The sequence below is a fragment of the Macaca nemestrina genome, chromosome 10 (genome assembly GCF_043159975.1).
Source record: "Macaca nemestrina isolate mMacNem1 chromosome 10, mMacNem.hap1, whole genome shotgun sequence".
Classification (NCBI taxonomy): Eukaryota; Metazoa; Chordata; class Mammalia; order Primates; family Cercopithecidae; genus Macaca; species Macaca nemestrina.
In genome coordinates, this window is record NC_092134.1 from 9,632,347 (window position 1) to 9,660,129 (window position 27,783).

The window sequence follows — 27,783 nt, forward strand, 5'->3', positions numbered from 1 at the left end:
TGGCCTTGCCTGGCAATAAATATTTTAATTTTTGTTTCATTTTTATGATGACAAATAATTTTCAAGTTTATTTCCTTGTTTAAATACAAAGCTAAACCACAAATAGGTATAATCGACATTGTGTCTCACATTTACACTCCTGTCGGATCCTCTTCCAATTTGCTGACCACTGACCAGGCTGGCGGGGATGGGAGGGAAGACTTTCTTAGGTAGCACCGTCGTGAGGCCCGAGGTGGGGTTGGGGGGAATCAAAGACTAGGACGGGCTCTCATACCTGTCTCCATTCACATTTACCTGGGACCAAGGTGGGCAGGAGACACCAGGTCATGGCTCCTGAGCCCTGGCCCCCTGGAGTGAAGGGACAGAGAGTGAGAATCAGTTCTGTGAAGGATGGGAGGAGGCAGCCACCTACTCCTCCTGCCTTCACAGTTAAGGTGAAAACCTTAGCCCTATCTGTGATTCCTGGGGGCCGCCGGGCCCTGCATGCTCCCCTGCACCCCTGGGTGCCTTTCTGAGGCTGGCAGCAGTGGCTGGGGTCGGGGTCCTGGGCTCCTAGGCTCACACCTCAGCTCACAGTTGCGTCCTTGCAGGAGGATGCCGGGTGTCTGACAAACACAAGGCCTCGACAGCAGGTCTGGAACCTTCAACCCCAGCAGGATGAGGGGAAATGGGGGTGGATGTTAGGTAAGTAATTTCTGGTCCCACTACAAAACTTTATTTTTGATTAGAGTACCATTCTCAATCTCTTCTACAAAAAGCAAAAAAAAGCAAAAGAAAAAGAAAAAAAAAAGCAGCCACTTCACTCACTTCAAGACCTATATACATGTAAGTTGTTTTCTGTGGTTTTTTTTTTTAATTTTTATTTTTTTAAATTTTTATTATTTTTTTTAAAATAAATTCAGTGTTCACATTTCTATAAAGAATTAACCCAGTTTCAGGAGACCCTGCCCCCGCAGGGCAGGTAAGCAACACTCTCCCTGCCCACATCTAGTTCGATTTCGCGCCCTGATGCTTCAAGGTGCCCAGAAAAGCGGCAGCTTGTGGAAGAGGAAATCTATGCCCGGCCCAGGCTTGGGGCCCAGGGCTCAGTAAGCTTTCGAGAAAGCAGAGGGGAAGACTAGTTTACTGCAAAACCTTTTTAAAAAATATTCATACACTTCAGTGAGCGCCTGTCGAGGCGTTAGGAGAACAAGAGCTTGGAAACATCCCGTCCAGGCCACTGGGAGGCAGCGTCTTCCTCACACCCCGTCCCTGGATGTCAGGGGTGCAGGGGGAAGGTCCCGGCTCTTCCACTGGAGAAAGGAGACTCACCTGGCTTGCTAGTTCATGTTTGACTCTTTCCTCTAAAACCTGTGCTGAGTCTTTGACTGCATGCACGGGAAGCACAAACGTTCGGCTTGTATGCAAAAAAAGTACAAAAACAACTAGAATATAAAAGTTTTGGTAATATAAGGCCATCTGTTCAAGTCCACCTTGGAAACCTGTAACAGATATTTAAATACTACAGTGAAAAGGCATCTTAATATACTTTTTAAAAACATCTGAAGTAATCCGCTAAGATTAAGTAAGTGTGTAAAAAAAAAAAATTCAATTCCCTTTGAGGGCACTTTGTCCTTTGCAGAAGGGAAGGTGGGGCGGGGAGGGTGTGGGGTCAGCCGGTTAATGCTTCAGCCACGGGTGAGCTTCAATGGAAGCCTTGCTGCGGTCCCCATAGTCATACAGGAGCTCCTCCCCAGCCGCGATGTCTCGGGAGGCGATGAGGATGAGGTGAGGTACGCCGTCAATGTCGTGCAGTTTGGTTTGGCAGTTCCCACATTTGCTATGATTGATCAGTCTTCCTAGGCGATTTGTCTCTCTAGTTGCATCCACGCTGGAGGGGAGGGAGGGCCAGAGAGGATTAAATTGATAAGGAGGCTTTTTAACCCGGAGAGAGTCACACTTGTGCTCAGCTCTGGCGGGATGCTGATTTAAAGCCACGTGTTTTGGAAAGATTCAATTCATAAAGCTATTTTCTTTTTCCTTTTTAGAGGGGGTCTCGCTGTGTCACCCAGGCTGGAGAGCAGCGGCGCGATCACGGCTCACTGCAGCCTCCTCCACCTCCCAGGCTCAAGTCATCTTCCTACCTCAGCCTCCCCAGTATCTTTGACCACAGGTACATGCCACAACATCAGGCTAATTTTTAGTTGTTTTTGTAGAGACAAGGTCTCCCTACATTGCCCAGGCTGGTCTCCAACTCCTGGGCTCAAGTGATCCTCTGGCCTTGGCCTCCTGAGTTTTTGAGATTACAAGCATGAGCCACCAGGTCTGTTTTTCTTTGAGAGGGAGTCTCGTCACTCTGCCGCCCAGGCTGGAGGGCAGTGGTGTGATCTCGGCTCACTGCAACCTCTGCCTCCCAGGTTCAAGCGTTTCTCCTGCCTCAGCCTCCCAAGTAGCTGGGACTACAGGCACGCACCACCACACCCAGCTAATTTTTGTATTTTTAGTAGAGACGAGGTTTCTTTTTTTTTGAGACAGAGTCTCTCTCTATCGCCCAGGCTGGAGTGCAGTGGCATGATCTTGGCTCACTGCAACCTCCACCTCCCAGCTTCAAGAGATTCTCCTGTCAAGAGATTCTCCTGTCTCATCCTCCCGAGTAGCTAGGACTATAGGTGCACACCAATATGCCCAGCTAATTTTTGTATTTTTAGCAGAAACAGTTTCACCATGTTGGTCAGGCTGGTCTTGAACTCCTGACCTCAGGTAATCTGCCCGCCTTGGCCTCCCAAAGTGGTGGGACAACAGGTGTGAGGCACCACACACGGCCAGAATTTTTTTTTTTTTTTTTTTGAGACGGAGTCTTGCTCTGTCGCCCAAGCTGGAGTGCAGTGGCGCGATCCTGGCTCACTGCAAGCTCCGCCTCCTGGGTTCACGCCATTCTCCTGCCCCAGCCTCCCGAGTAGCTGGGACTACAGGCGCCCGCCACTGCGCCCGGCTCATTTTTTTTGTATTTTTAGTAGAGACGGGGTTTCACCGTGGTCTCGATCTCCTGACCTTGTGATCTGCCCGCCTCGGCCTCCCAAAGTGCTGGGATTACAGGCGTGAGCCACCGCGCCCGGCCCAGAATTTTTTTTAAATGTATTTTTTGAGACAGAGTCTCGCTCTGTCACCCAGGCTAGAGTGCAGTGGGGTGATCACGGCTCATTGTAACCTCAACCTCCTAGGCTCAAGTGATCATCGTACCTCAGCCTCCTGAGTTGCTAGGACTACAGGTGTTCACCACCAAAGCTGGCTAATTTTTAAAAATTTCTAAAATTTTTGTAGAGGCAGGATATATCCCTATGTTGCCCAAGTCTCAAACTCCTGGGTTCTATCAATCTTTCCTGCCTCAGCCTCCAAAAGTATTGGGATTACAGGCATCAGCCACTGCACCTGGCCCAATTCACAAGGCTATTTTTTTTTTTTCCTGAGACAGAGTCTTGCTCTGTCACCTAAGGTGGAGTGCAGTGGCGTGATCTCAGCTCATCACAACCTCTGCCTCCCGGGTTAAGGCAATTCTCCTGCCTCAGCCTCCTGAGTCACTGGGATTAGAAGCGTGCGCCACCACGCCAGGCTAATTTTTTTGTATTTTTAGTAGAGACGGAGTTTCGCCATGTGGGTCTCAAACTCCTGACCTCATGATGCATCCAGCTCAGCCACCCAAAGGGCTGGGATTACAGGCATGAGCACCCACGCCTGGCCCACAAAGCTATTTTTGAGAGCCTGCACAGGACCTGGGTGGGGGGATGGGGTGGGACCCAAAGGGCTCTTTATGGAGGCACAGGAGGAAATGGTAGAGTTTCCCAAAACAAATACATGGATTAAAAAAATCAACCCCGCCAGGTGTGGTGGCTCGCGCCTGTAATCCCAGCACTTTGGGAGGCTGAGGCAGGTGGATTACCTGAGGTCTGGATTTCGAAACCAGCCTGGCCAGCATGGTGAAATCCTGTCTGTGCTAAAAATACAAAATTAGCTGGGCGTGGTGGTGCTTGCCTGTAATCCCAGTTACTCGGGAGGCTGAGGCAGGAGAATCGCTTGAACTTGGGAAGTGGAGGTTGCAGTGAGCGAAGATCGCGCCACTGCACTCCAGCCTGGATAACAAGAGTGAAACTCCATCTCAAAAAAAAAAAAAAAAAAAAAAAAAATCAACTCCGCTGGTCATAGCCAGGAAAAAGCAATTAGTGATTTCCAGAGCTGCTCTGGCCAAATGCCCTGAAGGAGAGCCAGGTGAGCTGCTTAACAGGTTTTCATGTGACTAGTCCACTTCTCCCCTTTGTTGGATGAGATAACATCCAGGACAGCTCCAATTCCAAAGATTAAAAATGGGAAGCTGGGGGCCAGGCACGGTGGCTTATGTCTGTGATCCCAGCACTTTGGGAGACTAAGGCGGGTGGATCACAAGGTTGAGAGATCGAGACTATTCTGGCTAACACAGTGAAACTCTATCTCTACTAAAAATACAAAAAATTAGCCGGGCATGGTGGCATGTGTGTGTAGTCCCAGCTACTCAAGAGGCTGAGGCAGGAGAATCACTTGAACTGGGGAGGCAGAGGTTGCAGTGAGCCAAGATTGTGCCACTGCACTCCAGCCTGGGCGACAGAGTGAGACTCCGTCTCGAGGGAAGCAGGGTCCAGGCGCAGTGGCTCACACCTGTAATGCCAGCACTTTGGGAGGCTGAGGCGGGCGGACCATCTGAGGTCACACCAGCCTGGCCAACATAACGAAACCCCGTCTCTACTAAAAAAAATACAAAAACTAGCTGGGCGTGGTGACACATACCTGTAATCCCAGCTCTGTGGGAGGCTGAGGCAGAAGAATCCCTTGAACCCGGGAGGAGGAGGTTGCAGTGAGCCAAGATTGTGCCACTGCACTCCAGCCTGGGCGACAGATTGAGACTCAAAAAAAAAAAAAAAAAAAAGAGAGAAGCAGGGGATAGCTGCATCACAGCTTTGAAAAAAGGCAATAACGGGCCAGGCACAGTGGCTCACGCCTGTAATCCTAGCACTTTGGAAGACCAAGGCAGGTGGATCGTCTGAGGTCGTTCAAGACCAGCTTGGCCGATGTGGCAAAAGTCCATCTCTACTAAAAATGCAAAAAAAAAAAAAAAAAATTAGCCGGGCTACTCCAGAGGCTGAGGCAGGAGAATTCCTTTAGACCAAGAGGAGGTTGCAGTGAGCTGAGATCACGCCACTGCACTCCAGGCTAGGCAACAGAGCAAGACTCTGTCTCAAAAAAAAAGTCAACAAGAACAAAACCAGAAGACTGGCCACCAAACAGAATCAGGAGTTCCTGGCCCTTTGGCCTTTCCTCACTGCCCAGAGGATAGAAAAGCCACTCAAAGCAACAGTGGACTCACCAATAGGTTTTGCTCAGATACTGAAAATAGTACATGTAACAGCCCGTGGAAGGGTCCTGTGCGTACAGAGCCTCCCGTTTCTTGGCATCGGTGATCTCGATGAGGTCCCCGTGGTATTCCACCACAAAGTCACCTCGGGAGAACTGCTTGGTGGCAATCACACCCCTGCCTTTGCCATCGATGAGGTCAATCTGTCAGGAAGTGATAAGAGTGTGTGTTGGTTCATAATAGCAATGGATGCCACTGTCCACAGCAGGTCTCCAGGGAGCTGGGGGCTTACCCCAATCTTTAACAGCTGTACTGAGCTATGCTATAAAATTCACTTGCTTTACATGTACAGGTTGATGGGTTTTATGAAGTGTATACACCTGTGCAACCATCACTACAGGCCAGCTCTAGAACATTTCCCTCACTCCACAAACGTGATTCCTTGGTGCTCATCTGCAAAGCAGTTATATCAGAGCTCGTGAGAGATCTGCTAGGTGGAGACTGCCCCATTTTGTAGATGAGGAAACTGAGGCTTAAAGAGGCACAGCCACGTGTCTGAGGCCACACAGCTAGGCAGTGACACAGCTCAAATCCACACACTTGGTTTCTCTGTCTAGGGGCTGTGCGCTATGCCTTCTTAGGCGAACAGCAGGCCCAGTGGTCTGGGTCTCTGCCTCGTTCCACAATTTCTCTCCTGTGTCTCCTCACTCTATTCTACATGGAGTTGGATGGGGTTGCTCTTAGGGGCCCAGGACTTAAGCTGGAATCTCCCCTAGGTGGTGGGTGGAAGTGGAAGCTTTCTGAGCCCTGAGCCCTAGTCTAGGCCCATCTGAGCCTCCCTGTAGAGTTCTCCTCTTGCCCAAACTCAGTATGTTTGAAATACAGTAAGAGAAAAGCACATTTCTTGGGCATTTTCATTATCTAGGAAAACAGAGTTTAAAAAATGTATTAGTTTCTCCTTTTAAAAGTTTTCCTGGGCATCAGCTACATATTGTATAATCCCATTTATATGAAGTATACAGAAGATCAATTCCACTGAGACAGAAAGCAGCTGAGTGGCTGTCAGGGGCTGGGCAGGGGATAGGCGGGGATGGTGGGCAGTGCTAAGTAATGGGTAAGGGTTTCCGTTTGGGAGGATGAAAAAATTCTGAAATTAGACAGGGATGATGGTTGCATTGCATTGTGAATGTACAAAAAGTCACTGAATTTTTTAACCACAATTTCTAAGAAAAGTTTCCCCTGGATAACATTTATATACAAAGTCCATTTATGTTTCCTTCATAAGACATTTCCTTAACAAGTTTTAGTATTTGGCTCTTTGACAACCTAAGAGAGTCTGCCTGGTCACCATGGCCATTAGAGGGTTAAAGCCACACGGTGGCCACTCTCAGCCACGGGACCAGGGAAGGTGAGCTCTTCCAGCTCCAGCTACGATGCAGCAAGCAAGCAGCCCCTTACCTTCATCCCTTCTTCCTTCCCACTCTCAATCAATTCATCTATTCTTTTCCTTTCTTCAGACTGGGTGGAGAGAAAGAAAAGCAGCATCAGTATCCTCTCCCAGGCCCGTCGTGGGTAGCTTCATGGTCTTGAGCCCTGACTGCCCCAGGCCATGCCCACAGGGCCACAGTCGGCCTCATTTGGCATCACTGGGGATGACGGGTCCCCACTGATGGCAAAGCTCCCAAGTATCCCTCCTTTTCTCATCACCCATCTGTTGTGGAAGATCTGTCACCGAGGTTCAACTGGATCAGAAGGGAAACAGTAAGGACCCAAGAACAGAATGGGGCTTGTAGATATGTTCTGTTGCCCATGCAGCATGTTAAAAAATGTCCAACTTGCCCACACCTGAAAATCAGGCTTCTGACTTCATAGAAAATCAGGTACAGTGAGCCAGGTGTGGTGGCTCACGCCTGTAATCTCAACACTTTGGGAGGCCAAGGCAGGTGGATTGTAAGGTCAGGAGTTCGAGACCAGCCTGGCAAATATGGTAAAACCCTGTCTCTATTAAAGATATAAAAATTAGCCAGGTGTGGTGGCAGGAGCCTGTAGTCCCAGTTACTAGGGAGGCTGAGGCAAGAGAATCACTTGAACCTGGGAGGCAGAGGTTGCAGTGAGCTGAGATTGTGCCACTGCACTCCAGGCCAGGTGACAGAGCAAGACTCCGTCTTAAAAAAAAAAAAAAGAAAAAAGAAAATCGGGTACAGCAGATCGGAGGCTGTGCCCTTTGGATGGGACACACGTGGTCCACATCCCTCTGGTCTGATGGCGCGTACTGCTATCAAAATGTTTAGGATCTCTGAGGTTCACCTGTATGGAGGCCACCACCATGGATGGGAAGAGGGCCTCCAATCCCGAAGGTCAACACAGCCCTGAACAGAGAACAGGAAGGGGGCACCCCGGGATCCACCTCTCCTCTAAGGCCACCCCTCCTGCACCTACCTCCATCCCTATCCCTGGGTTCTACTGCTCTGCCATTGCACAGATACTATGGAGCAAAAGCGAACCAAATGAAGACAGACCAGAAGCTCCAAACCAGTGTGGCTCACCCCAAACCAGCATGTCTTGCTGGCACAGACTTTCACCAAACCAGATGGCACATGTCAGGAGCCTGACACCAACTGCTGCTCCATTCCCCCTACACAGAGGCCCAAACCAGCTTGCAGCTTTTCCAGGCACTCAGTCCACACCTGCAACGTGCCAGGCCCTGCAGTCTGTGCTGGGAACAATTGTGAATGAGTAACCTCAAGGACAGTCCCAAATCCTGCCACCTCCTCTCCATCTCCATTCCCACTGCGGCCCTGCGGCCCAGCCACGGCCCCGCCCCCTCGCTAGTCACCAGGCTTCCACTCTGACCCCAGAGAACACTCAGTTCTCCACAGGGCAGCCAGAGGGGTCTTTTAAAATGTAAATGAGGCCAGGTGCATGGCTCTCTCCTATAATCCTAACACATCAGGAGGACCAGGAGGAAGGATCGCTTAAGGACAGGAGTTAGAGACCAGCCTAAGCAACAGATCCAGACCCTGTCCCTACAAAAAATAAATAAGCTGGGTGTGGAGGCACACACCTTTGGTCCCAGCTACTCTAGAGGCTGAAGAAGGAGGATTGCTGGAGCCCAGGAGGCTGAGGCTGCAGTGAGCCATGATTGCGCCACTGCACTCCAGCCTGGGCAACAGAGTGAGACCCTGTCTTAAAAAAACAGAAAACGTGACCAGGATGGTGGCTCACGTCTGCTATCCCAGCACTTTGGGAGGCTGAGGTGGGCGGATCACTTGAGGTTAGGAGTTTGAGACCAGCCTGGCCAACGTGGAGAAACCCCGTCTCTACCAAAAACACAAAAATTAGTTGGGCATGGTGGCGCGTGCCTGTAATCCCAGCTACTCCGGAGGCTGAGGCAGGAGAATCGTTTGAACCCAGGAGGTGGAGTTTGCAGTAGGCCAAGATCGCACTACTGCACTCCAGCCTGGGAGACAGAGCAAGACTCCGTCTCAAAAAGAAAGAAACAAACAAAAACCAAAAAACCTTCCCATAAACTTACTTAATAGTAACATACCTAACAAAACCTCACATATCAATATTAACCTTTCACATAAATGGACTAAATTTTCCACTTAAAACATATGGAAGATAATGGTCAAGAAGATTAAAAAAAAAAAAAAAAAGATACACGTCTGTAATCCCAGCACTTTGAGAGGCCGAGCAGGCGGATCACGAAGTCAGGAGATCGAGACCATCCTGACTAACACGGTGAAACCCCGTTTCTACTAAAAATACAAAAAATTGGCCAGGCATGGTGGGGGAAGCCTGGAGTCCCAGCTCTCCTCCTGTGGCCACGCCATTCTCCTGCCTCAGCCTCCCGAGTAGCTGGGACCACAGGCGCCCACCACCATGCCCAGCTAATTTTTTGTATTTTTAGTAGAAATGGGGTTTCACCGTGTTAGCCAGGATGGTCTCCATCTCCTGACCTCATGATCCGCCCACCTCAGCCTCCCAAAGTGCTGGGATTACAGGTGTGAGCCCCCATGCCTGGCCTTTTTAATTATCTTTTAAGATGGGGTCTCACGGCTGGGCTCAGTGGCTCACGCCTATAATCCCAGCACTTTGGGAGGCTGAGGTGGGTGGATCACAAGGTCAGGCGTTTGAGACCAGCCTGGCCAACATAGTGAAACATCGTCTCTACTGAAAATACAAAAAATTAGCTGGGCATGGTGGTGCGCGCCTGTAATCCCAGGTACTTGGGAGACTGAGGCAGGAGAATCATTTGAACCTGGGAGGTGGAGGTTGCAGTGAGCCGAGATCGCGCCATTGCACTCCAGGCCAGGTGACAATGTGAAACTCTGTCTCAAAAACCAACCAACCAACCAACCAAAAAAGATGGGGTCTCACGATGTTGCCCAGGTTGGTGCTGAACTCCTGCTTTCAAGTAATCCTCCCACCTCAGCCTCCCAAGTAGCTGGTGTCTTTTTTGTTGTTAATTACTCCCCATTTGAAAATAAGCCCCATGAGTCCCAGGGGCTGGTCTAGTTTACTGTGGAATCTCCTGGTCTAGAACAGTGCACACAGCAGGCCCTCAAAGCAACACCACCGCCATCACACACCCCACCGCCTTGCTGCGTGACCCATTCATTACAACCGTGCAGCGAGGGCTGAGCAGTACCGGGGCCCATGGAAAAGGGAGTGATCAGAGAAAGACCGCAGTAGTGGAATGGGGGTTTTTCTGCTGGGACCGAACACGGCAGGTAGGAGATGCACAGAGGGAAGCTGGGACCAGGCCAGATGCCCCAGCACAAAGCCAGGGAGGCTGAGTCTCCCAAAGGCCTGGAGTTTGGGGCCTGCAAACAACCAGCCCTGGGCTTCCTAAAGGGAATTCTGGCAGGAGCCCACAGATGGGCCTAGAGGCAGATGGAGTGGGAGCAATACAAGGTCGGAACTAGGGCTGGTGAGGAGCACCTGTGACAAGGAAGGAGGGAACCTTTCCGAGTGGAATCAGCAGGCTGCTTGCACATCTGGCCCTGGGGTCAAGCTGGGCATGAGGAAGCCCAGGCACTGCCAAGAGGCATGGTCCCTGCCCTGCTGCTGGCTGCCACCCCACCCGCAGCCAGGCTGGCCAGCCAAGGGGCCCCAGCAGTGAAGCACTCGGCGGGTAGGGCATCTCTCCAAGGCCCACCTTGTGTCCAAACCCAGCAGCCCTGATCCCACCCGGTTGCCCAGGACCCACGCCCTGGCGCTAGGCCCGCCCTGGCTGCTGTCTTCAGCCTCAGTGGAAGTATACAAGAGGCTCTGAACTGCAGTTTCGCCCCAGACCATCTGGCCAACAACAGGCTCTATTATGCCCCACCCTCCTGGACTCACAGCCTGGGCCCAACATGGCAGTCAGGTCAGGACTGACCCCACCCTTCAGATGAGCCCCAGCTATCCCGTTCTTGAGCTTTATCTGTGCAGTCAGAAAATACTCCACCCTAACCAGCTCCAGCCACGTCATCCCGGCCAGCTACGGCCTCCCTGCCCTGGCCAGCAACAGCTTGCATGGCTGCACTCAGCAGAGCCAACACAAACAGTAGGGGGCACAGCACGGCTCCTGGTCCAGGAACAGGGCAAGCTTTCTTCTGTTTGCAGACCGTGCTTTAGGGAAGCAAGTGCGTCCTTTCCTTCTGCTCATCTGCTGCAAGATTTAGCAGACCTGCATCCTGTCCCATTGCAGCCTTCACTCTGCCCAGCACAAACTCTTGCTTCTTATTAAAAAGGCCAACTCAGCTCCCCCCACCCTAAAGTCCACAGCAGCCCTTGATGGGCGCTCAGTAGAGGCCCTCTGTGTGGGAACGCCACAGCTCCAACCCTGGCTGGGAGGTGTCTGGGATTCTGTGGCCTGGCACCACCTCACCCTTTGCAGTGTTGTCCTTTTTTTTTTTTTTTTAAAAGACGGAACCTCGCTCAGCCACCCAGGCTGGAGTGCAGTGGCGTGATCTCGGCTCACTGCAACCACCGTCTTCAGGGTTCAAGTGATTCTCCTGTCTCAGCCTCCCAAGTAGCTGGGATTACAGGCACCTGCCATCACGCCAGGCTAATTTTTGTATTTTAGTAGAGACAGGGTTTCACCATGTTGGCCAGGCTGGTCTCGAACTCCTGACTTCAGGTGATCCGCCCACATGGGCCTCCCAAAGTGCTAGGATTACAGGCATGAGCCACCACGCCTGGCCCAGTGCTGTCTTTAAGAGAGACTTAGCAGGCCAGGCGTCGTGGCTCACATTTGTGATCCCAGCACTTTGGGAGGCTCAGGTGGGCAGATCACCCTACGTCGGGAGTTCGAGACCAGCCTGACCAACATGGACAAATCCGGTCTCTACTAAAAGAAAAAAAATACAAAATTAGCCAGGTGTGGCGGCAAACACCTATAGTCCCAGCTACTCAGGAGGCTGAGACAGGAGAATCGCTTGAACCCAACAGGTGGAGCTTGTGGTGAGTCGAGATCATGCCACTGCACTCCAGCCTGGGCAACAAGAGCAAAACACCATCTCAAAAAAAAAAAAGTGACCTAGCACAGTCTCCCACTGCCGCAAATGTTTTAAACAGCTCATTCTCGGCTGAAAGACATTGCCTTTTTCAGGCAATAAAACCAAAGCTGCTCTCTGTGGGGAAGAAAATTGACTTTTTTTTTTTTTTTAATGAAGCTTCATCAATTAAAAGAAAAAGAGAAAGAATACTAGACCACTGTGTATCTGAACATTTAACATCAAGAACACTGAAGGAGTCTGCATGAGGGTTGAAATGCTGAAACTGCCAAAGCCGGGGTCCCCACCTCTGTGTAGGATGCAATCGTGAGTGCCTCTCCCAACCTGGTGGTCACTGTGGGGGTGAAGGAGAGCGGAGGGGCAGCCCCAGGTGTCCCTGAGGGGGAAGAGCAGAGGGACCTGCCACGCCCTGGGTTTCCTTCACAGAAAAGCAATAACCACACCTCACTGCAGCAAATATTGACTGCCTGCTGCATAGCTCAGCCCTCTGCAAAAAGGCAGCAGAGGCCCGCACAGGCCAGCCGGCCTGCCAGCCGGCGCTGCTCACTGGTCTGCAGGCTCCTAGCATGGCAGTAGCATGGGAAAGACCAGACAGGAGTGACAACGCTGAGGAAGCAGTGGTGGCGATAGTAACAGTTAGCTGGCACTTACTGAGTGTCAAGCATGGTTCTGAAGGTTCCTCTTGCACCCGCACATTTACTGAATGCTCAACACAGTCCTAGCAGGTACTACGTTATTGTACCATTTTACAGACTGGAGAGCCAAGGCATGGACAGGGTAAGTGACTGGCCCGAGGCTACACAACCAGCAAGTGGCTCCAAGCCACTGCTCTTTACCATCCTGGGCCACAACATGGAAACTTCCAGCAAACAAATAAGAAAAGCCTCTGAAAGAACAGGCAGGCTTTCCCACAGTCCCAGGCTCCCAATGGCTCTGCCAACAAGTCCTGGAAAATCCACCTTCACAGTTGCGCCAGGCTTTCCCTGCCACATGCCACAAGTCACAAGGTTCCTTCACACAAGTATCTTAACCAAGCCCTGCAGTGACCCTATCAGAAAGGCAGGACAAGCTTTGTGAGGATCCCCGATAGATCCAGGAGAAAACCAAGTCCAGAGGGCCAAGAGACTTGCCTCAAGCTGACGAAAACAAAGCTCAGGACACACACACACACACGCCAAGCACTGCCCAGTGGGCCACCCTGCCCCTCCACGAACTGGAATTTAAAGCACGCAACTACCTGCAGCTCGGCTTTGCTCTTCCTGGAGCTCCTTCGGACAGGGTAGAAATCCGTAAGTTTGCGGTTCTGTTGCGTTTTTCCTTGAGCTCTGGGTAAGGGGAAGAGGAGAAAATAAATATCAGGACTGAAAACCTAGAGGCACACAGCTCCTTAGGAGAAGGCACACACCAAGGAGGCACACAGCTCCTTGGAGATGATGTCACTTAAACACCTTTGTCCACTGGAGCCTGTGGGTCACTCAGTTCACCTGCCCATGAGGGCCTCAGAGGAGTTTCAAAGACAGGCTGCTGGCTGGGCGCAGTGGCTCACGCCTGTAAGCCCAATGCTCTGGGAGGCTGAGGCGGGAGGATCACTTGAGCCCAGGAGTTCGAGACCAACCCAGGCAACACAGCAAAACCCCGTCTCTGAAAAAAGGAAAGAAATTAGCCAGGCATAGTGGTGCACACCTATGGTCCCAATTGCTCGGGAGGCTGAAGTAGGAGGATCACTTAGTCCCAAGAGATTGAGGCTGCAGTGAGTTACTGCACTCCAGCCTAGGTGATAGAATGAGACCACATCTCAAAAAACACAAGTCAGGTATGGTGGCTCACACCTGTAATCCCAGCACTTTGGGAGGCTGAGGCAGGCAAATCACGAGGTCAGGAGTTTGAGACCAGCCTGACCAACATGGTGAAACCCCGTCTCCAATAAAAATACAAAAATAAGCAGGGCGTGGTGGCACGCACCTGTAATCCCAGCTACTCAGGAGGCTGAGGCAGGAGAATTGCTTGAACACAGGAGGTGGAGTTTGCAGTGAGCCGAGATTGCACTACTGCACTCCAACCTGGGCGACAGAGACTCTGTCTCAAAAAAAAAAAACAAAACAACAACAAAAAAACACCAACCACCAAAAAAACAAACAAAAAAATAAATTTAAAAAAGAAGGGCTGGCCGGGCGCGGTGGCTCAAGCCTGTAATCCCAGCACTCTGGGAGGCCGAGGCGGGCGGATCACGAGGTCAGGAGATCGAGACCATCCTGGCTAACACGGTGAAACCCCGTCTCTACTAAAAAAAAATACAAAAAACTAGCCGGCCGAGGTGGCGGGCGCCTGTAGTCCCAGCTATTCGGGAGGCTGAGGCAGGAGAATGGCGTGAACCCGGGAGGCGGAGCTTGCAGTGAGCTGAGATCCGGCCACTGCACTCCAGCCCGGGCGACAGAGCGAGACTCCGTCTCAAAAAAAAATAATAAATAAAAAATTAAAAAATAAAAATAAAAAAAATAAAAAAGAAGGGCTGCTTATGCTGGGGTGGGTGGGGAGGGGAGGAAGGAGAGGCTCTTGAACTCTGGACCCATGCCAGATCCAGAAACTGACAAACAGTGGCATCCCTGCTGATGACTCGGGGCATCTGAGTCTTTGACGTAAGAGAGGCTGAGAGGTGGCCACTGTACCCCCACGGGCACCTGAGCAGGCTTCCCTGGGGTCAGAGGAACCAAACTGCTCCACGTTAGGAAGAGGACTGAAGGGGACACTTACTTTTTTCGGGGGGCCTGTTTGCCCTTGATGGGCTTTTTCAGGGCTTGCTTGGTGATGGCTGCATTGGTGGAATCACAAGATGAGGGTGGAGTTTTTGGAGGTTCTGCTGCTTCAGATTTTTGGTTTGGAAAAGGTGCCAGGGGACCTCTCCTGGCGTCTTTGATCTTCTGTTCCTCGGACTTCATGGCGCTCCGTACTGCATTCCCAGCATTTCTTTTCTCTGCAGGCGGAGGTGGAGGAAAGACAGGGGTTTACTCTGTACTCTGTCTCTTAATTTCTAGACCACCAGCTGCATTCTAAGACAGGCTTTGAGAAGAGAGGATCCTGGGTTTGTCAAGCAGGAGTGCCCTTGGCCTGCTAAGCCCCGTGTCCGCTATGGGCTATGATGGGAGGAGTGCCTAGCTCCAGCTCGATTTTTTGACCAAGACACTGGACAGAGGTTTTAGACTTCTGTGTCTTGACGTGGGAGATAGAGAGCCTGTGAGGCAGAGGCACCAGAGACAGAGATGCTGGCAAGGGCGCTCGATCAATAACTTTCAGGAATCAGGCTGCAGACTCAGATCAAAAGCTCCATTCCTGAAGGCTGGGACAGCATTAAGGGACAGGAGTAAGGTGACAAAGCAGAAACTTCCCCAAGAGCTGCCCGGCACCCTTCATTTCAGACTCTAAAGAAAAAGAAGGCCCCCTTCTAGTGGGGTTGAAGCCCCAGGTTCACAGCAGTTCTCAGCATGGTGCCCCAGCAGACTGGCCTGGGTATCAGGAGACACACGGCAATGATCTGTCACTTAAAACACTTGTGGAGTGCCAGTGTTGGAAAACTGCTTACATTTTTAAAACATGTTTTCCTTTTAAAAAACTAAGTAAATAGGCTCGACACGGTGGCTCATGCCTGTAATCCCAGCACTTTGGGAGGCCAAGGTGGGTGGATCACCTGAGGTCGGGAGTTCGAGACCAGCCTGGCCAACATGGTAAAACCCCATCTCCACTAAAAATATAAAAATTAGCCAGGCGTACTGGCAGGGACTTGTAATCCCAGCTACTCAGGAGGCTGAGGCAGGAGAACTGCTTGAACCTGGGAGGCGGATGTTGCAGTGAGCCAAGCGTATTGCACTCCAGCCTGGGCGACAGAGTGAGAGTCTGTCTCAAAAAAAAAAAAAAAAGAAAAAGAAAAAAAAATTAAGTAAATAGTGCACTGCTCACAGATGTAAAATGGTGCAGCCGCTTTAGAAACAGTTTGGCATCTTCCCAAAAAGTTAAACATAGAGTTACCATATGACCCAGCAATTTCACTCCTAGGCATCTATTCCAGAGAATTAAAAACATATGTCCCCAAAAAAATCTATGCAGGAATATAACAGCTTATTTGGAATAGCCAAAAAGTGAAAACAACCCAAATGTCCATCAACAGATGAATAAACAAAATGTGGCCTATCCATACAAAGGAATATTATCCAGCCATAAAAAGGAATGAAGGGCTGGGCAGGGTGGCTCCCCGGAGGTCAGGAGTTCGAGACCAGCCTGGCCAATATGGTAAGACCCCCATCTCTACTAAAAATATAAAAATATGAGCCAGGCGTGGTGGTGCGCACCTATAATCCCAGCTACTTGGGAGGCTGAGGCAGGAGAATCACTTGAATCTGGGAGGCGGAGGTTGCAGTGAGCCAAGACTGCACCACTACCCTCTAGCCTGGGCGACAGAGAGAGACTCCTTCTCAAAAATAAAAAAAAGGATTGAAGCACTGATACTTATTACACCATGGATAAACCTTGAAAATATGATGCTCAGTGAAAGAAGCCAGACACAAAAGCCACTCATTTTGTGATTCCATCCATATGAAATGTCCAGAACAGGCAAATCCATAGAGACAGAAAGTACTTTAATGGTTGCCTTGGACTAGAAGGATAGGGGAATCGAAGGTGACGCCTAATGGGTACCTTTCTGGGGTGATGGAAACGTTCTGGAAGTAGACCGTGGTAATGGTTCCACAACTCTGTGAATATACTAAAAACCACTGACTCATATGCTTTAAAACAAACATTATGATATATTAACTATATCTAGATTAACAAAACAGAAAAATAAATAAATACACTAAACCGGGTGCAGTGACTCCGGCCTGTAATCCCAGCACTTTGGGAGGCCAACACGGGTAGGCCACCTGAGGTCAGGAGTTCAAGACCAGCCTGGCCGACATGGTGAAACCCCATCTCTACTAAAAATAGAAAAAATTAGCCGAGCCGGGCGCGGTGGCTCAAGCCTGTAATCCCAGCACTTTGGGAGGCCGAGACGGGCAGATCACGAGGTCAGGAGATCAAGACCATCCTGGCTAACCCGGTGAAACCCCGTCTCTACTAAAAAATACAAAAAACTAGCCGGGTGAGGCGGCGGGTGCCTGTAGTCCCAGCTACTTGGGAGGCTGAGGCAGGAGAATGGCGTGAACCCAGGAGGCGGAGCTTGCAGTGAGCTGAGATCCGGCCACTGCACTCCAGCCTGGGCGACAGAGTGAGACTCCGTCTCAAACAAAGAAAAAAAAAAAAAAAAAAGAAAAAATTAGCCGAGCGTGGTGGCGGATGCCTGTAATCTCAGCTACTTGGGAGGCTGAGGCAGGATAATTGCTGGAACCCGGGACATGGAGGTTTGCAGTGAGCCAAGATTGCACCACTGCACTCCAGACTGCAACAGAGCGAGACTCTGTCTCAAACAAACAAACAAACAAACAAAAAAACCCATTAAAACCATCCAGATCGGCCGGGCGCGGTGGCTCAAGCCTGTAATCCCAGCACTTTGGGAGGCCGAGACGGGCGGATCACGAGGTCAGGAGATCGAGACCATCCTGGGTAACACAGTGAAACCCCGTCTCTACTAAAAATACAAAAACTTAGCCGGGCGAGGTGGCAGGCGCCTGTAGTCCCAGCTACTCGGGAGGCTGAGGCAGGAGAATGGCGTGAACCCGGGAGGCGGAGCTTGCAGTGAGCTGAGATCCGGCCACTGCACTCCAGCCTGGGTGACAGAGCGAGACTCCGTCTCAAAAAAAAAAAAAAAAAAAAAACATCCAGATCTTTCTTCCTCCTCTACATGCCTTCCTGGGTAAAATCAGAGAGAATTAAAGCCAGGACATCAGGCCCAGGAGTGTGTGGTGCCCGTGAACATCATATGTCACTCAGTCTGTATCACAGCAGAATCATGGACAAGAAGAGCCTGGACCTTGGGGTCTCCAGAGTCCAGCTTACCTAAATTCTTTATATTTTTAAATTAGAGATGGGGTTTCTCTCTGTTGCCCAGGCTGGAGTGCAGTGGCATGATCATAGCTCACTGCAGCTTTAAACTCCTGGGCTCTAGGAATTCTTGTGCCTTAGCCTCCCAAGCAGCTGGGACTACAGATGCATGCCACCATGCCAGGCAAATTTTTTTTATTTTCATTTTTGTAGAGACGAGGCCTCACTATGTTGCCCAGGCTGGTCTCAAACTCCTGGGCTCAAGTGATCCTCCTGCCTTGGCCTACCAAAGTGCTGGAATTACAAGCCTGAGCCACCATGCCCAGACTCTGACCCAAGATTCTAATCATGGCCATTTAGTAAAACTATGAGCCAAATACACTAGCTTGTATACCAGGCTACCATCTGGTACAAGGTATAGACTGCCATATATATATATATATATATATTTTTTTTTTTTTTTTTTTTTGAGACGGAGTCTTGCTCCATTGCCCAGGCTGGAGTGCAGTGGCACGATCTCGGCTCACTGCAAGCTCTGCCTCCCGGGTTTACGCCATTCTCCTGCCTCAGCCTCCCGAGTAGCTGGGACTACAGGCGCCTGCCACCACGCCCGGCTAATGTTTTGTATTTTTAGTAGAGACGGGGTTTCACCGTGTTAGCCAAGATGGTCTCGATCTCCTGACCTCGTGATCTGCCCGCCTCGGCCTCCCAAAGTGCTGGGATTACAGGCGTGAGCCACCGCGCCCAGCCAAGACTGCCCTATTTTAAAGGACTAGAGTCTGGGCAAGTACCATTTATAGATAGTGCCTCTCCCCAGTCCTATGGGCAAGAATTCTAAGTGCCGCAGGTCCAGGGATGAGCTGGCAGTCCGGGGGTGAAGAGCTGGCACACGGAGCCCATCACAAAGCCCTTTGGCATCCATGCTGCAACCACCCTTCAAAACAGTCCTGGGTGAGGTCAGACTCCTCTCTCCCCATTTACAGATGAGAGAACAGAGGCTCAGAAGAGAGCAGCAACCTATCTAAGCCTCCTTCTTTCGGGTGGCAAACTTAAGATTGGAACCCAAGTCATTTGAAGATCAAATAAAACAATATTGCCCTGTGTACCAGGGAAATCAAGCCCAGGGTGAGCTCCTGTCCCCAGTTCAGGGCTTGCCCAGCCCTGGTTCTCAGATCCGGCCCCAGAGGTCACGCCAAATCATCATTTATGACACTTTCTGTTAGTGAACACAAGGCTTCCTTGTATGGAGCTGCTGGCAGCCAGAGGCTTTGCTTCTTTCAGACAAGTTTTAATTAGAAGAGAGCATGGTGAATTGGGGAAAGCTGACACTCCCCACTGCAGCTTTGAAAGGGAATATTTGGATTAGAGCAAGATGTCTAAGAGGTTTCAGTTTGTTTTGCAAGGCCAGACAGTCTTCATTAACCCTGTATTTTCTTGTTCAACATTTTAACTCCAAATCTCATTGCATAAAATACTGCTTCAGAGACTAACACGGAACGCTTGAGTGGCAAGAAACTTTAGAAATGGGGTCAAGACAGCTAGGCGCGGTGGCTCATGCCTGTAATCCCAGCATTTTGGGAGGCCAAGGCGGGTGGATCAACTGAGGTCAGGAATTCAAGACCAGTCTGGCCAACATGGTGAAATCCCGTCTCTACCAAAAATACAAAAATTAGGTGGGCATGGTGGTGGCCGCTTGTAATCCCAGCTACTCAGGAGGCTGAGGCAGGAGAATCGCTTGAGTCCAGGAGGTGGAGGTTGCAGTGAGCTGAGATCGTGCCACTGCACTCCAGCCTGGGGGACAAGAGCAGAAATCCATCTCAAAAAAAAGAAAAAGAAATGGGGTCAAGGCTAACTCATAAAAGGGAAGGAAGTCAGTTCCCTGCATGAACACATCAGTTAGGTCTGCAATCTCCTGGTCTATACAACCTGAATTCATGACTTCTGCACTTTCAGCGCTTGTGAGCCTCTCTAATTGTGGGTCAGGTATGTTATTTTTGCAACTAGGCAAGACAGTCAAGCTTGAAGGACATGCTAACTCTTGTGAAAGCAGGGAGAACCTGTCAGACCAACAGGGCACACGCCCTGGGACAAGCCACTCTTTTAGCAGCAAGACAGAACATGGCTCAAACCTCCCAAACCTGAGACTGAAACGGCTGGATAAATATATATGTGCATTCTTGCAGAAGAGAGAAGCTTCCGCAACCCGACCAGCTGGGATCAGAACGAGGCCATTTCAAAAGCTTACCTTCTCGTTTCCTGTAGATTCCAGCTAATGGTTTCCCCTGGCATTTGACTTCGTGATGTGTAACTGAGTTCTCTTCCTGAAGGGGGAAACGCATTCCAGAGCATTTGTTCGGGCTCATGTAGGAATAGATCTTTGACTGCCCGGTAAACACATTCTCCTAAAAAGACAAAAGCATATTCTGAAAGAGGCTTGAAGAAGAAGATCCTAGAGCATTCACGAGGAGGAGGAATACAAAAGATGAAAATCAGACAACACCGTTTTTCAAAAACTGGGCTATCAGGGGATGCCAGCCCCCGTTGTCTCAGGAGAGCACTGGCAGGTTTAGAATCCCAGGTCCAGTGAAACGTTTCCTGAACGCGCTGGTCTCTAATTCGCTAAGGGGACAGCTGGCCAGCAGGAGAGCCGGCTGCAACCAAGGTCTATATAGGAAGAAGACAGCCTACCCGCAACAGGGAGGTCAAAAGGACCTGGGCATGTGAAGAGCTAGGCTATCTTTAGGAGTTCATTCCCCTGGCAGGAGCCGCAGGGACTCAGCACAGAAACAGGCCCCGGGGAACCTGATTAACCACTTAGTGCTGAGGGCGGCTGGAGGGCCTGTCAGTACAGCCAGAGCCCCATGCGTGCCCGAGCCTGACCCCTCTCAAATCACTGCAGCCCCGGCTGCGACGGAAGGACTTCTCTCAGCGTGACTGGGGAAGCTGGGAAGAGCAGGAGCCACAACCAGCGCATTCAGGGCGGCCACTCTGTCGCAAGCCGCACCTGGGCGTGAGAGAGAGGACGGGGCGGTGGGGCGGTTCAGGTCACTGCGGGCGTCTCTGGGCGTGGGGCCGGCCCCTCCTCTGAGTAAGCAGACGGAGGAGGGCGTCCCCAGAAGCAAAGCGGGGCCCTGGCCGCCTCGGGGACCATTCAACACCAAGGCGGCGAGACCCGTGACCTCTCCGAGGGGCCCGGGCAGGCCGCGCACAGCCTGGAACGCCGGCCACCTCCGGGGAAGTAGGCTCTCGGGCTGCGGAGACGCCATGAAGGCGCAGTCAAACTTTTCCGAGGTCAAACACCGCCAGGCTCATGGCGGAGCCGTGTGGGCGCCACTCCCAGCCAGGCGGCAGCAAAGGAAGCGGCCCGGCCGGGCGCTCCGGGGCGGCGCGGGCAGGGACCCGGGATCGCCCATGTGCTCGCGGCCCCGGCCCGGCCGGCGCGCCGCAGGGGTGCGGGGAGGGTGCCTGCTTACCCCGTCGGTGCGGGGCCTCCCCGGGCCCCTCCGCTCCACCATCTCCGGGCCCGGGGCCGTCGCTGCCACCGCCGCCGCCGCCGCCGCCGCCTCCACCGCGCGGGGCTTGGACATCTTCCTGCCTGGAGAGGGGGACCCGGGGGAAGCGGGGGAGGGGGCGCTCAGGGCGCGGCGGGGCGGGGAGCGGGGCCGCCCGGGCCGGGCGCCGCGACGGCGCCTCCCGCCGCAGCCATATTTCGAGGCCCGGGCGCTGGTGAGCCGCCGGCGCCACCGGGAGGGCCGGGCCGGAGCCCGCGTCGCCCTCCCGCCGCCCGGCCCGGCCGGGCCCCGCGCGCCGCCCGCCCCCCGCGCGGCCGGGCCCGACACACCCACCTGCAGCCCGGCCAGGCCCATGGCGGCGCGCCCCGCGCCCTCGCCGCCGCCGTCGCGGCCCGGCCACCACCGCTGCCGCTGCCGCTGCTGCTGCTGCTGCCGCCGCCACCAGCGCCGCCGCGGCGCCCCGGGGAAGGGCCGACGGCGCCCCACGGCGCCCCCTTCCCCCATGGCCGGTGAGGCAGGGCCCGGCACCCGCGCACCGCGGCAGCCCCGAGCGGCCCGGGGCGAGGCACGCAGGGAAGGAGGCGCAGGCGGCGCGTCCTCCGCAGCCCGCCCGCCCGCTCGCAGCCGCCCACCGTCCGGCGCCCGGCCCTAGGAGGGGGTTGGCAGGGGCGGCGCCGCCAGGCCGCTCCGGAGGGCGGGCGGGCGGGCGGGCTCGGCGAATCCCGGCTCGGGCGCGCCCCCTCGCGCGCAGCCTCAGCCACTCGCGGAGGAAGGGGTGGGAAACACTGTCATGACAGCCCAGGCTCCCGCCCGCCCGCCCGCCAGCCCGCCCGGCTCCTTTTTCCGCTGGCTCCGCGGATATTTTGGGAGCCCGGTCTGTGCCAGGCGAAATCAACAGCGGTGAACGCGGCCGGGCGCGGTGGCTCAAGCCTGTAATCCCAGCACTTTGGGAGGCCGAGACGGGCGGATCACAAGGTCAGTAGATCGAGACCATCCTGGCTAACCCGGTGAGACCCCGTCTCTACTAAAAAATACAAAAAACTAGCCGGGCAAGGTGGCGGGTGCCTGTAGTCCCAGCTACTCCGGAGGCTGAGGCAGGAGAATGGCGTGAACCCGGGAGGCGGAGCTTGCAGTGAGCTGAAATCCGGCCACTGCACTCCAGCCTGGGTGACAGAGCGAGACTCCGTCTCAAAAAAAAAAAACAAAAAACAAACAAACAAAAAAAAAACAGCGGTGAACGCGCCAGGCCAGGCCCTCGGGTGTGCCCGGCTCTGTGCCCACCGAGAGTTTCACAGGCATTGAATCCTCCCCGCACGCCCACGGGGGCAGGTCCTGTCGGCATCCCAGCTTACAATGGTGACACCGTGACTCAAGGGAAGTGCTGGGGTTTGTCCCAGGCCACAAAACTAGGAAGTGATGGGGCCAGGTGTCAAACCCAGAAGGGCTGTACTTGACCGGTAGGAAGCCCTGGGGAGACATAGCCAGGGGTTATAATGATCGGTTTCCTGGGCGAGTCTTTTGCCGCTATCTCATTGAAACCTCACAGCAGCCCTGCAAAGGTAGACACCATTATTATCTCATTTCAACAGATGGAGAAAGTGAGGAGCTTGGCCAAGTTCTCAGAACTAGATGGGTTTCCAGCCCCGGCCAGCTGACCCCAAGGCCTGCCCTCCCAGCCACTACCCTTCCTGGTTACAGAGGAGGAAATGGAGGTTGGGAGGAGCAAATGGTCTTACAGAAGGGTTTAACAAGTCACCTTTGTTCTCCTATCCCGCCGTGAGAAAATGCCCCATAGGCAGATGAGGTTCCTGTCACTCTGGTGGCTGTTTCAGCATAGCTCACTGCCCTGCACCATTATGCTGTGGCCATTAAGGATTGAGGGCCCATAGCCAGATTCACTGCATTTGTGCAAAGTCATAGATGCAAACAAGACACTTCAAGGCATCCAGCTTCTGCAGCCTGGGCCATGGCCTGGGAGTCAGGGGCTGGACTTATTTCCCTGCATCTGCCCAGAGGTGTTTTGTGACCATTGCCAAGTCACTTCCCCAGTCTGGGCCTCAGTGTCCTCATGGGTAAAAACCAAGAACCTTGAATTCCATAATCCACCGGAGCACCTTCCAACATCCACAGATATACAAATGGCTGTTTGTAGCCATCCCCCCACCTGGCCTCCCTCTGCCTCCCATTAGAACAGATAAGACTGAGTAGGATTAGGTGGTGACAGGTCACTGCTCAGACAATTTGGAATTCCTCCCAAATCAGCTCATGCTTTAGCATCCTTCAAGGTAGGGTCCCCCAGCCCAACCACTAACTCCAGTGGGCTAGGTACTCTGCCCATGCCCTCTGCAGAGCCTACTACAGTTGAATATCCAAAAGATTACCCAGAGGGTGAAAGAGAATTCGAAAGTGACACTCTCATAACCAGGTTGAGCCATTTGAAAGTGTTTTCCAGGCCGGGCGCGGTGGCTCAAGCCTGTAATCCCAGCACTTTGGGAGGCCGAGGCGGGCGGATCACAAAGTCAGGAGATCGAGACCACAGTGAAACCCCGTCTCTACTAAAAATACAAAAAATTAGCCGGGCGCGGTGGCGGGCGCCTGTAGTCCCAGCTACTCAGGAGGCTGAGGCAGGAGAATGGCGTGAACCCAGGAGGCGGAGCTTGCAGTGAGCCGACATCGCGCCACTGCACTCCAGCCTGGGCAACAGCGTGAGACTCCGTCTCAAAAAAAAAAAAAAAAAAAAAGAAAGTGTTTTCCACTTCTGCAAGGCAGAGAAGTTTTGCAGCTTAATTACCATGAGAATAATGGTTTTGGAGCAGGAAGCACCCACATAGATCATCTTGTCCATTTCATATACTAGTATACCGAGCCGCACCCCACACCCCACTCATGGTCGTAGCTTTCTCTGCATTTGAGCCCCCAATTGCAGGGGACAAATTACAAGCCTAGCACCTATTCCTCTCAATTCTGCAGCTCCAGTACCTAGAAGATGTAAACACAAATCATTCAATGTAAGTTTCAAAACAAGGCCGGGCGCGGTGGCTCAAGTCTGTAATCCCAGCACTTTGGGAGGCCGAGACGGGTGGATCACGAGGTCAGGAGATCGAGACCATCCTGGATAACACGGTGAAACCCCGTCTCTACTAAGAAATACAAAAAACTAGCCGGGCGAGGTGGCGGGCGCCTGTAGTCCCAGCTACTCGGGAGGCTGAGGCCGGAGAATGGCGTGAACCCGGGAGGCGGAGCTTGCAGTGAGCTGAGATCTGGCCACTGCACTCCAGCCTGGGCTACAGAGCGAGACTCCGTCTCAAAAAAAAAAAAAAAAAAAAAAAAAAAGTTTCAAAACAGTCCTTTCTCTGCAAGTTTATACATATATAACAAATATACTGGCTGGGCGTGGTGGCTCACACCTGTAATCCCAGCACTTTGGGAGGCCAAGGTGGGCAAATCACCTGAGGTCGGGAGTTTGAGACCAGCCTGGCCAACATGGCGAAACCCCATTTCTACTAAAAATACAAAAATTAGCTTGGCATGGTTGTGCATGCCTGTAATCCCAGCTACTTGGGAGGCTCAGGCAGGAGAATCACTTGAACCCGGGAGGCAGAGGTTGCAGTGAGCCAAGATCATGCCACTGCACTCTATCCTGGGTGACAGAGTGAGATTCTGTCTCCCAAAAAAAAAAAAGTCTATTTTTGGAGACCCCCCCCAACCAGGTGCTAAGGGATAATGAACTGGAGATGGCAAAATGAGGAGGTCTACCAACTAAGAGACCATTCAACAATGGCAGTAGAAATAGCAAAAGGTAGGTGGACTGACCCCTGAGACTAATATATTGGAATTGTAAATATTTGCATGATTATAAAACTTCAAAATGAGTGAGGCATTGCCTGGCATCTGAACAGTTTGTTTTTGTGGCCCAGCAGGGCTCTCAAAGTGAATTGCAAGTTCAAAGCCCAATTTTCTAGAAGAAAAAGACTGTTCATTTGAAGTGCTATAAATGATTTGGTATTTACAATCTAAATATTGGCCAGGCATGGTGGCTTATGCCTGTAATCCCAGCACTTTGGGAGGCCAAGGCTGGCATATAACCTGAGGTCAGGAATTCAAGACCAGCCTGGCCAACATGGCGAAACCCCGTCTCTACTAAAAATACAAAAATTAGCTGGGTGTGGTGACAGGTGCCTGTAATCCCAGCTACTTGGGATGCTGAGGCACAAGAATCACTTGAACACAGGAGAGGGAGGGTGCAGTGAGCTGAAATCACTCCACTGCACTCCAGCCTGGGCAACATAGAGTGAGCCTCTGTCTCAAGAAAAAAAATAATAATCTAGATCTAAATATCCAATTTAATAGCTTGCAAGGGCAATAAAGCCTAAGAAACAGGCAACTAATTTTGGGGTCAAGTGAGACAGTGAGAATCAATAACTAATAATTACATAGGTGATTTGTAAGCTGACCACGGGAGGAGCTGACAAACATTATCTTCGCTTTGGGTAAGTAAGGGAGGTTGTGTGGCACAAGCAAAGACCCAGCCAAGCTAGAGTCTGGACAGCAAGTTTGGACTTCAGGCTTCCTCCTCTAAAAAATGAGAATAACAATTTGTAAAGATGAATTGAGTTAATAAAGTGCCTGGCCCTCAGTGATAATTATTATTATTATTATTTGTTGTTGTTGTTGTTTGTTTTTTTGAGATGGAGTCTCGCTCTGTTGCCCAGGCTGGAGTACGGTGACGCGATCTCGGCTCACTGCAAGCTCTGCCTCCCCGGTTCAAGCAATTCTCCCTGCCTCAGCCTCCCAAGTAGCTGGGATTACAGATATGCGCTGCCATGCCCGGCTAATTTTGTATTTTTAGTAGAGACGGGGTTTCTCCATGTTGGTCAGGCTGGTCTCGAACTCCTGACCTCAGGTGATCCAACTGCCTCCGCCTCCCAAAGTGTTTGGATTACAGGTGTGAGCCACCGTGCCCGGCCATAATTATTATTTAGCCATATTTTAAGTATTTCAATGATGGATGGTTAGTTTTCTTCATAGATTCATTAATGCACTACTTTTAAAACAAGTAGTTAAATGATTGTACTGTAATGAGAAAAATGAACCCAGGAAGCATAGTTTTATTAAAATTTGTCAGATAAATTAGTCAGATAATGTTAAATATACTTTTAGATGCTTAACACTTTTCTAAGGAAAAATATTAGTCTCAATTTTCTCCATGAGTTGGGTGATGAAGCTCTAAAACCTGAAGTTTACTATGCCTCATTTTTTCATCAGGCTCTGGGGAAGTCTTAATCCAAAAGACCCTCTAGGGATGCTGGGAGAATAAATGATGCAACTGATTTCAGGGCCTGAAAACAAAGGGACCCAATATATATTTGTTGAATGAATCATTATTTTATTCATTGTTATTGCTATAGGGAGCATACTGCACTAAAGCAAATTCCTACTAACACTTGATGCCTTGGAATTTTTAGAAAAATATAATACCCCAACTGATTTTTTAAAAAAACTAATTCTACTCAACTTTCACGCTCAAGTTTTTGGCCCTTTAGCGTGAAGGAGACGCAGTGGCTGGAAATGACCAAGCGGTTGGAGAGCTCTTTGCCGCATACCTGGGAGGCACTGGCCTGACAGCCAACTAAGTATGCAAAGGATTTCAGGCAGGACATCGCCTCCCAGGGCTGTACAAGCCCACCCAAGCCATCTACCGAGGGGCGAAATCCTGACCAGATGCGGGGCGAACGACCGCGCCAGCGAGGTGCCATGAACCCGTTTCACCCCAAAGTGGGCCAGCAGGGCCCGGCCCTCGCTCCGGCGGCGCAGAGCTGACTCAGGACGTGGGGAAGGAGGAAAGGCGCCTGCCGCGGTGTCCACCCTGACGCACACCCCAACATGCAGGTTATCGATCTGCGCCTTCGCCTCGGGATCACCTCCTTTCCCAAAAAGAGAGAGCCCCAAAGTGGGCGAAGCCTCACTCCCACCCCCGCCCCACTTCTATCAATAACACCTATTCCCTGGAGGTGCCCTGCGCTTTAGTTTCCAAAGAGCTGTGACATATGGATCTGCTGCCCTGGAGAGGCAGGCCCGCAGGTGCTCACTTCATAGAGGGGAAACAGAAGCACGGCAGTGGGAGGGGTTTCTGGGGGCATCTGGAGCCTCAGGGGGGCCGGCGGGTTCCGAAGCAGCACCCCTACACCCCCCACGCGGGTCCCCAAGCTCGCCCCGAGCCACCCGAGGAGGACGCCTCCCCGCAGACGCTGCCGCCACCCCGGCCACCCCTCCAGCACGACCCCCGACCCAGCCGCCCCGCGGCTGGCCACTTGGGCAAATACCTCTAGCCATGACCCCACTCTGTCACCGCCTGGGATCTCCCGGGAAACCCAGCTTTCGAAAAAAGTTGCAACAACTGCAGCCAACTGCTCCGCAGGGCTCCAGCTGTTCGCCCCGA

At 52.0% G+C, this 27,783-nt stretch overlaps 1 protein-coding gene across 3 annotated transcripts; it reads right to left on the reverse strand.

Moving 5' to 3' along the window:
• On the reverse strand, positions 1-27,783 carry LOC105494001 (lysine methyltransferase 5A). Of its 3 annotated transcripts, XM_011762054.3 has the most exons (8): positions 27,668-27,783; positions 21,306-21,427; positions 20,078-20,234; positions 14,617-14,836; positions 13,103-13,190; positions 6,818-6,877; positions 5,372-5,562; positions 1-1,870 (listed from the first exon to the last, which is right to left on the reverse strand). In XM_011762054.3, the coding sequence occupies exons 1-8, from the start codon at positions 27,675-27,677 to the stop codon at positions 1,660-1,662; spliced, it is 1,059 nt and encodes a 352-aa protein (XP_011760356.1). In that variant the 5' UTR covers positions 27,678-27,783; the 3' UTR covers positions 1-1,659. The 3 variants fall into 3 exon arrangements, with proteins under 3 accessions (XP_011760356.1, XP_024652438.1, XP_070926954.1); XM_024796670.2 differs by lacking the exon at positions 21,306-21,427 and having other exon boundaries at positions 27,668-27,773; XM_071070853.1 differs by lacking the exons at positions 21,306-21,427; positions 27,668-27,783 and adding an exon at positions 21,678-21,765.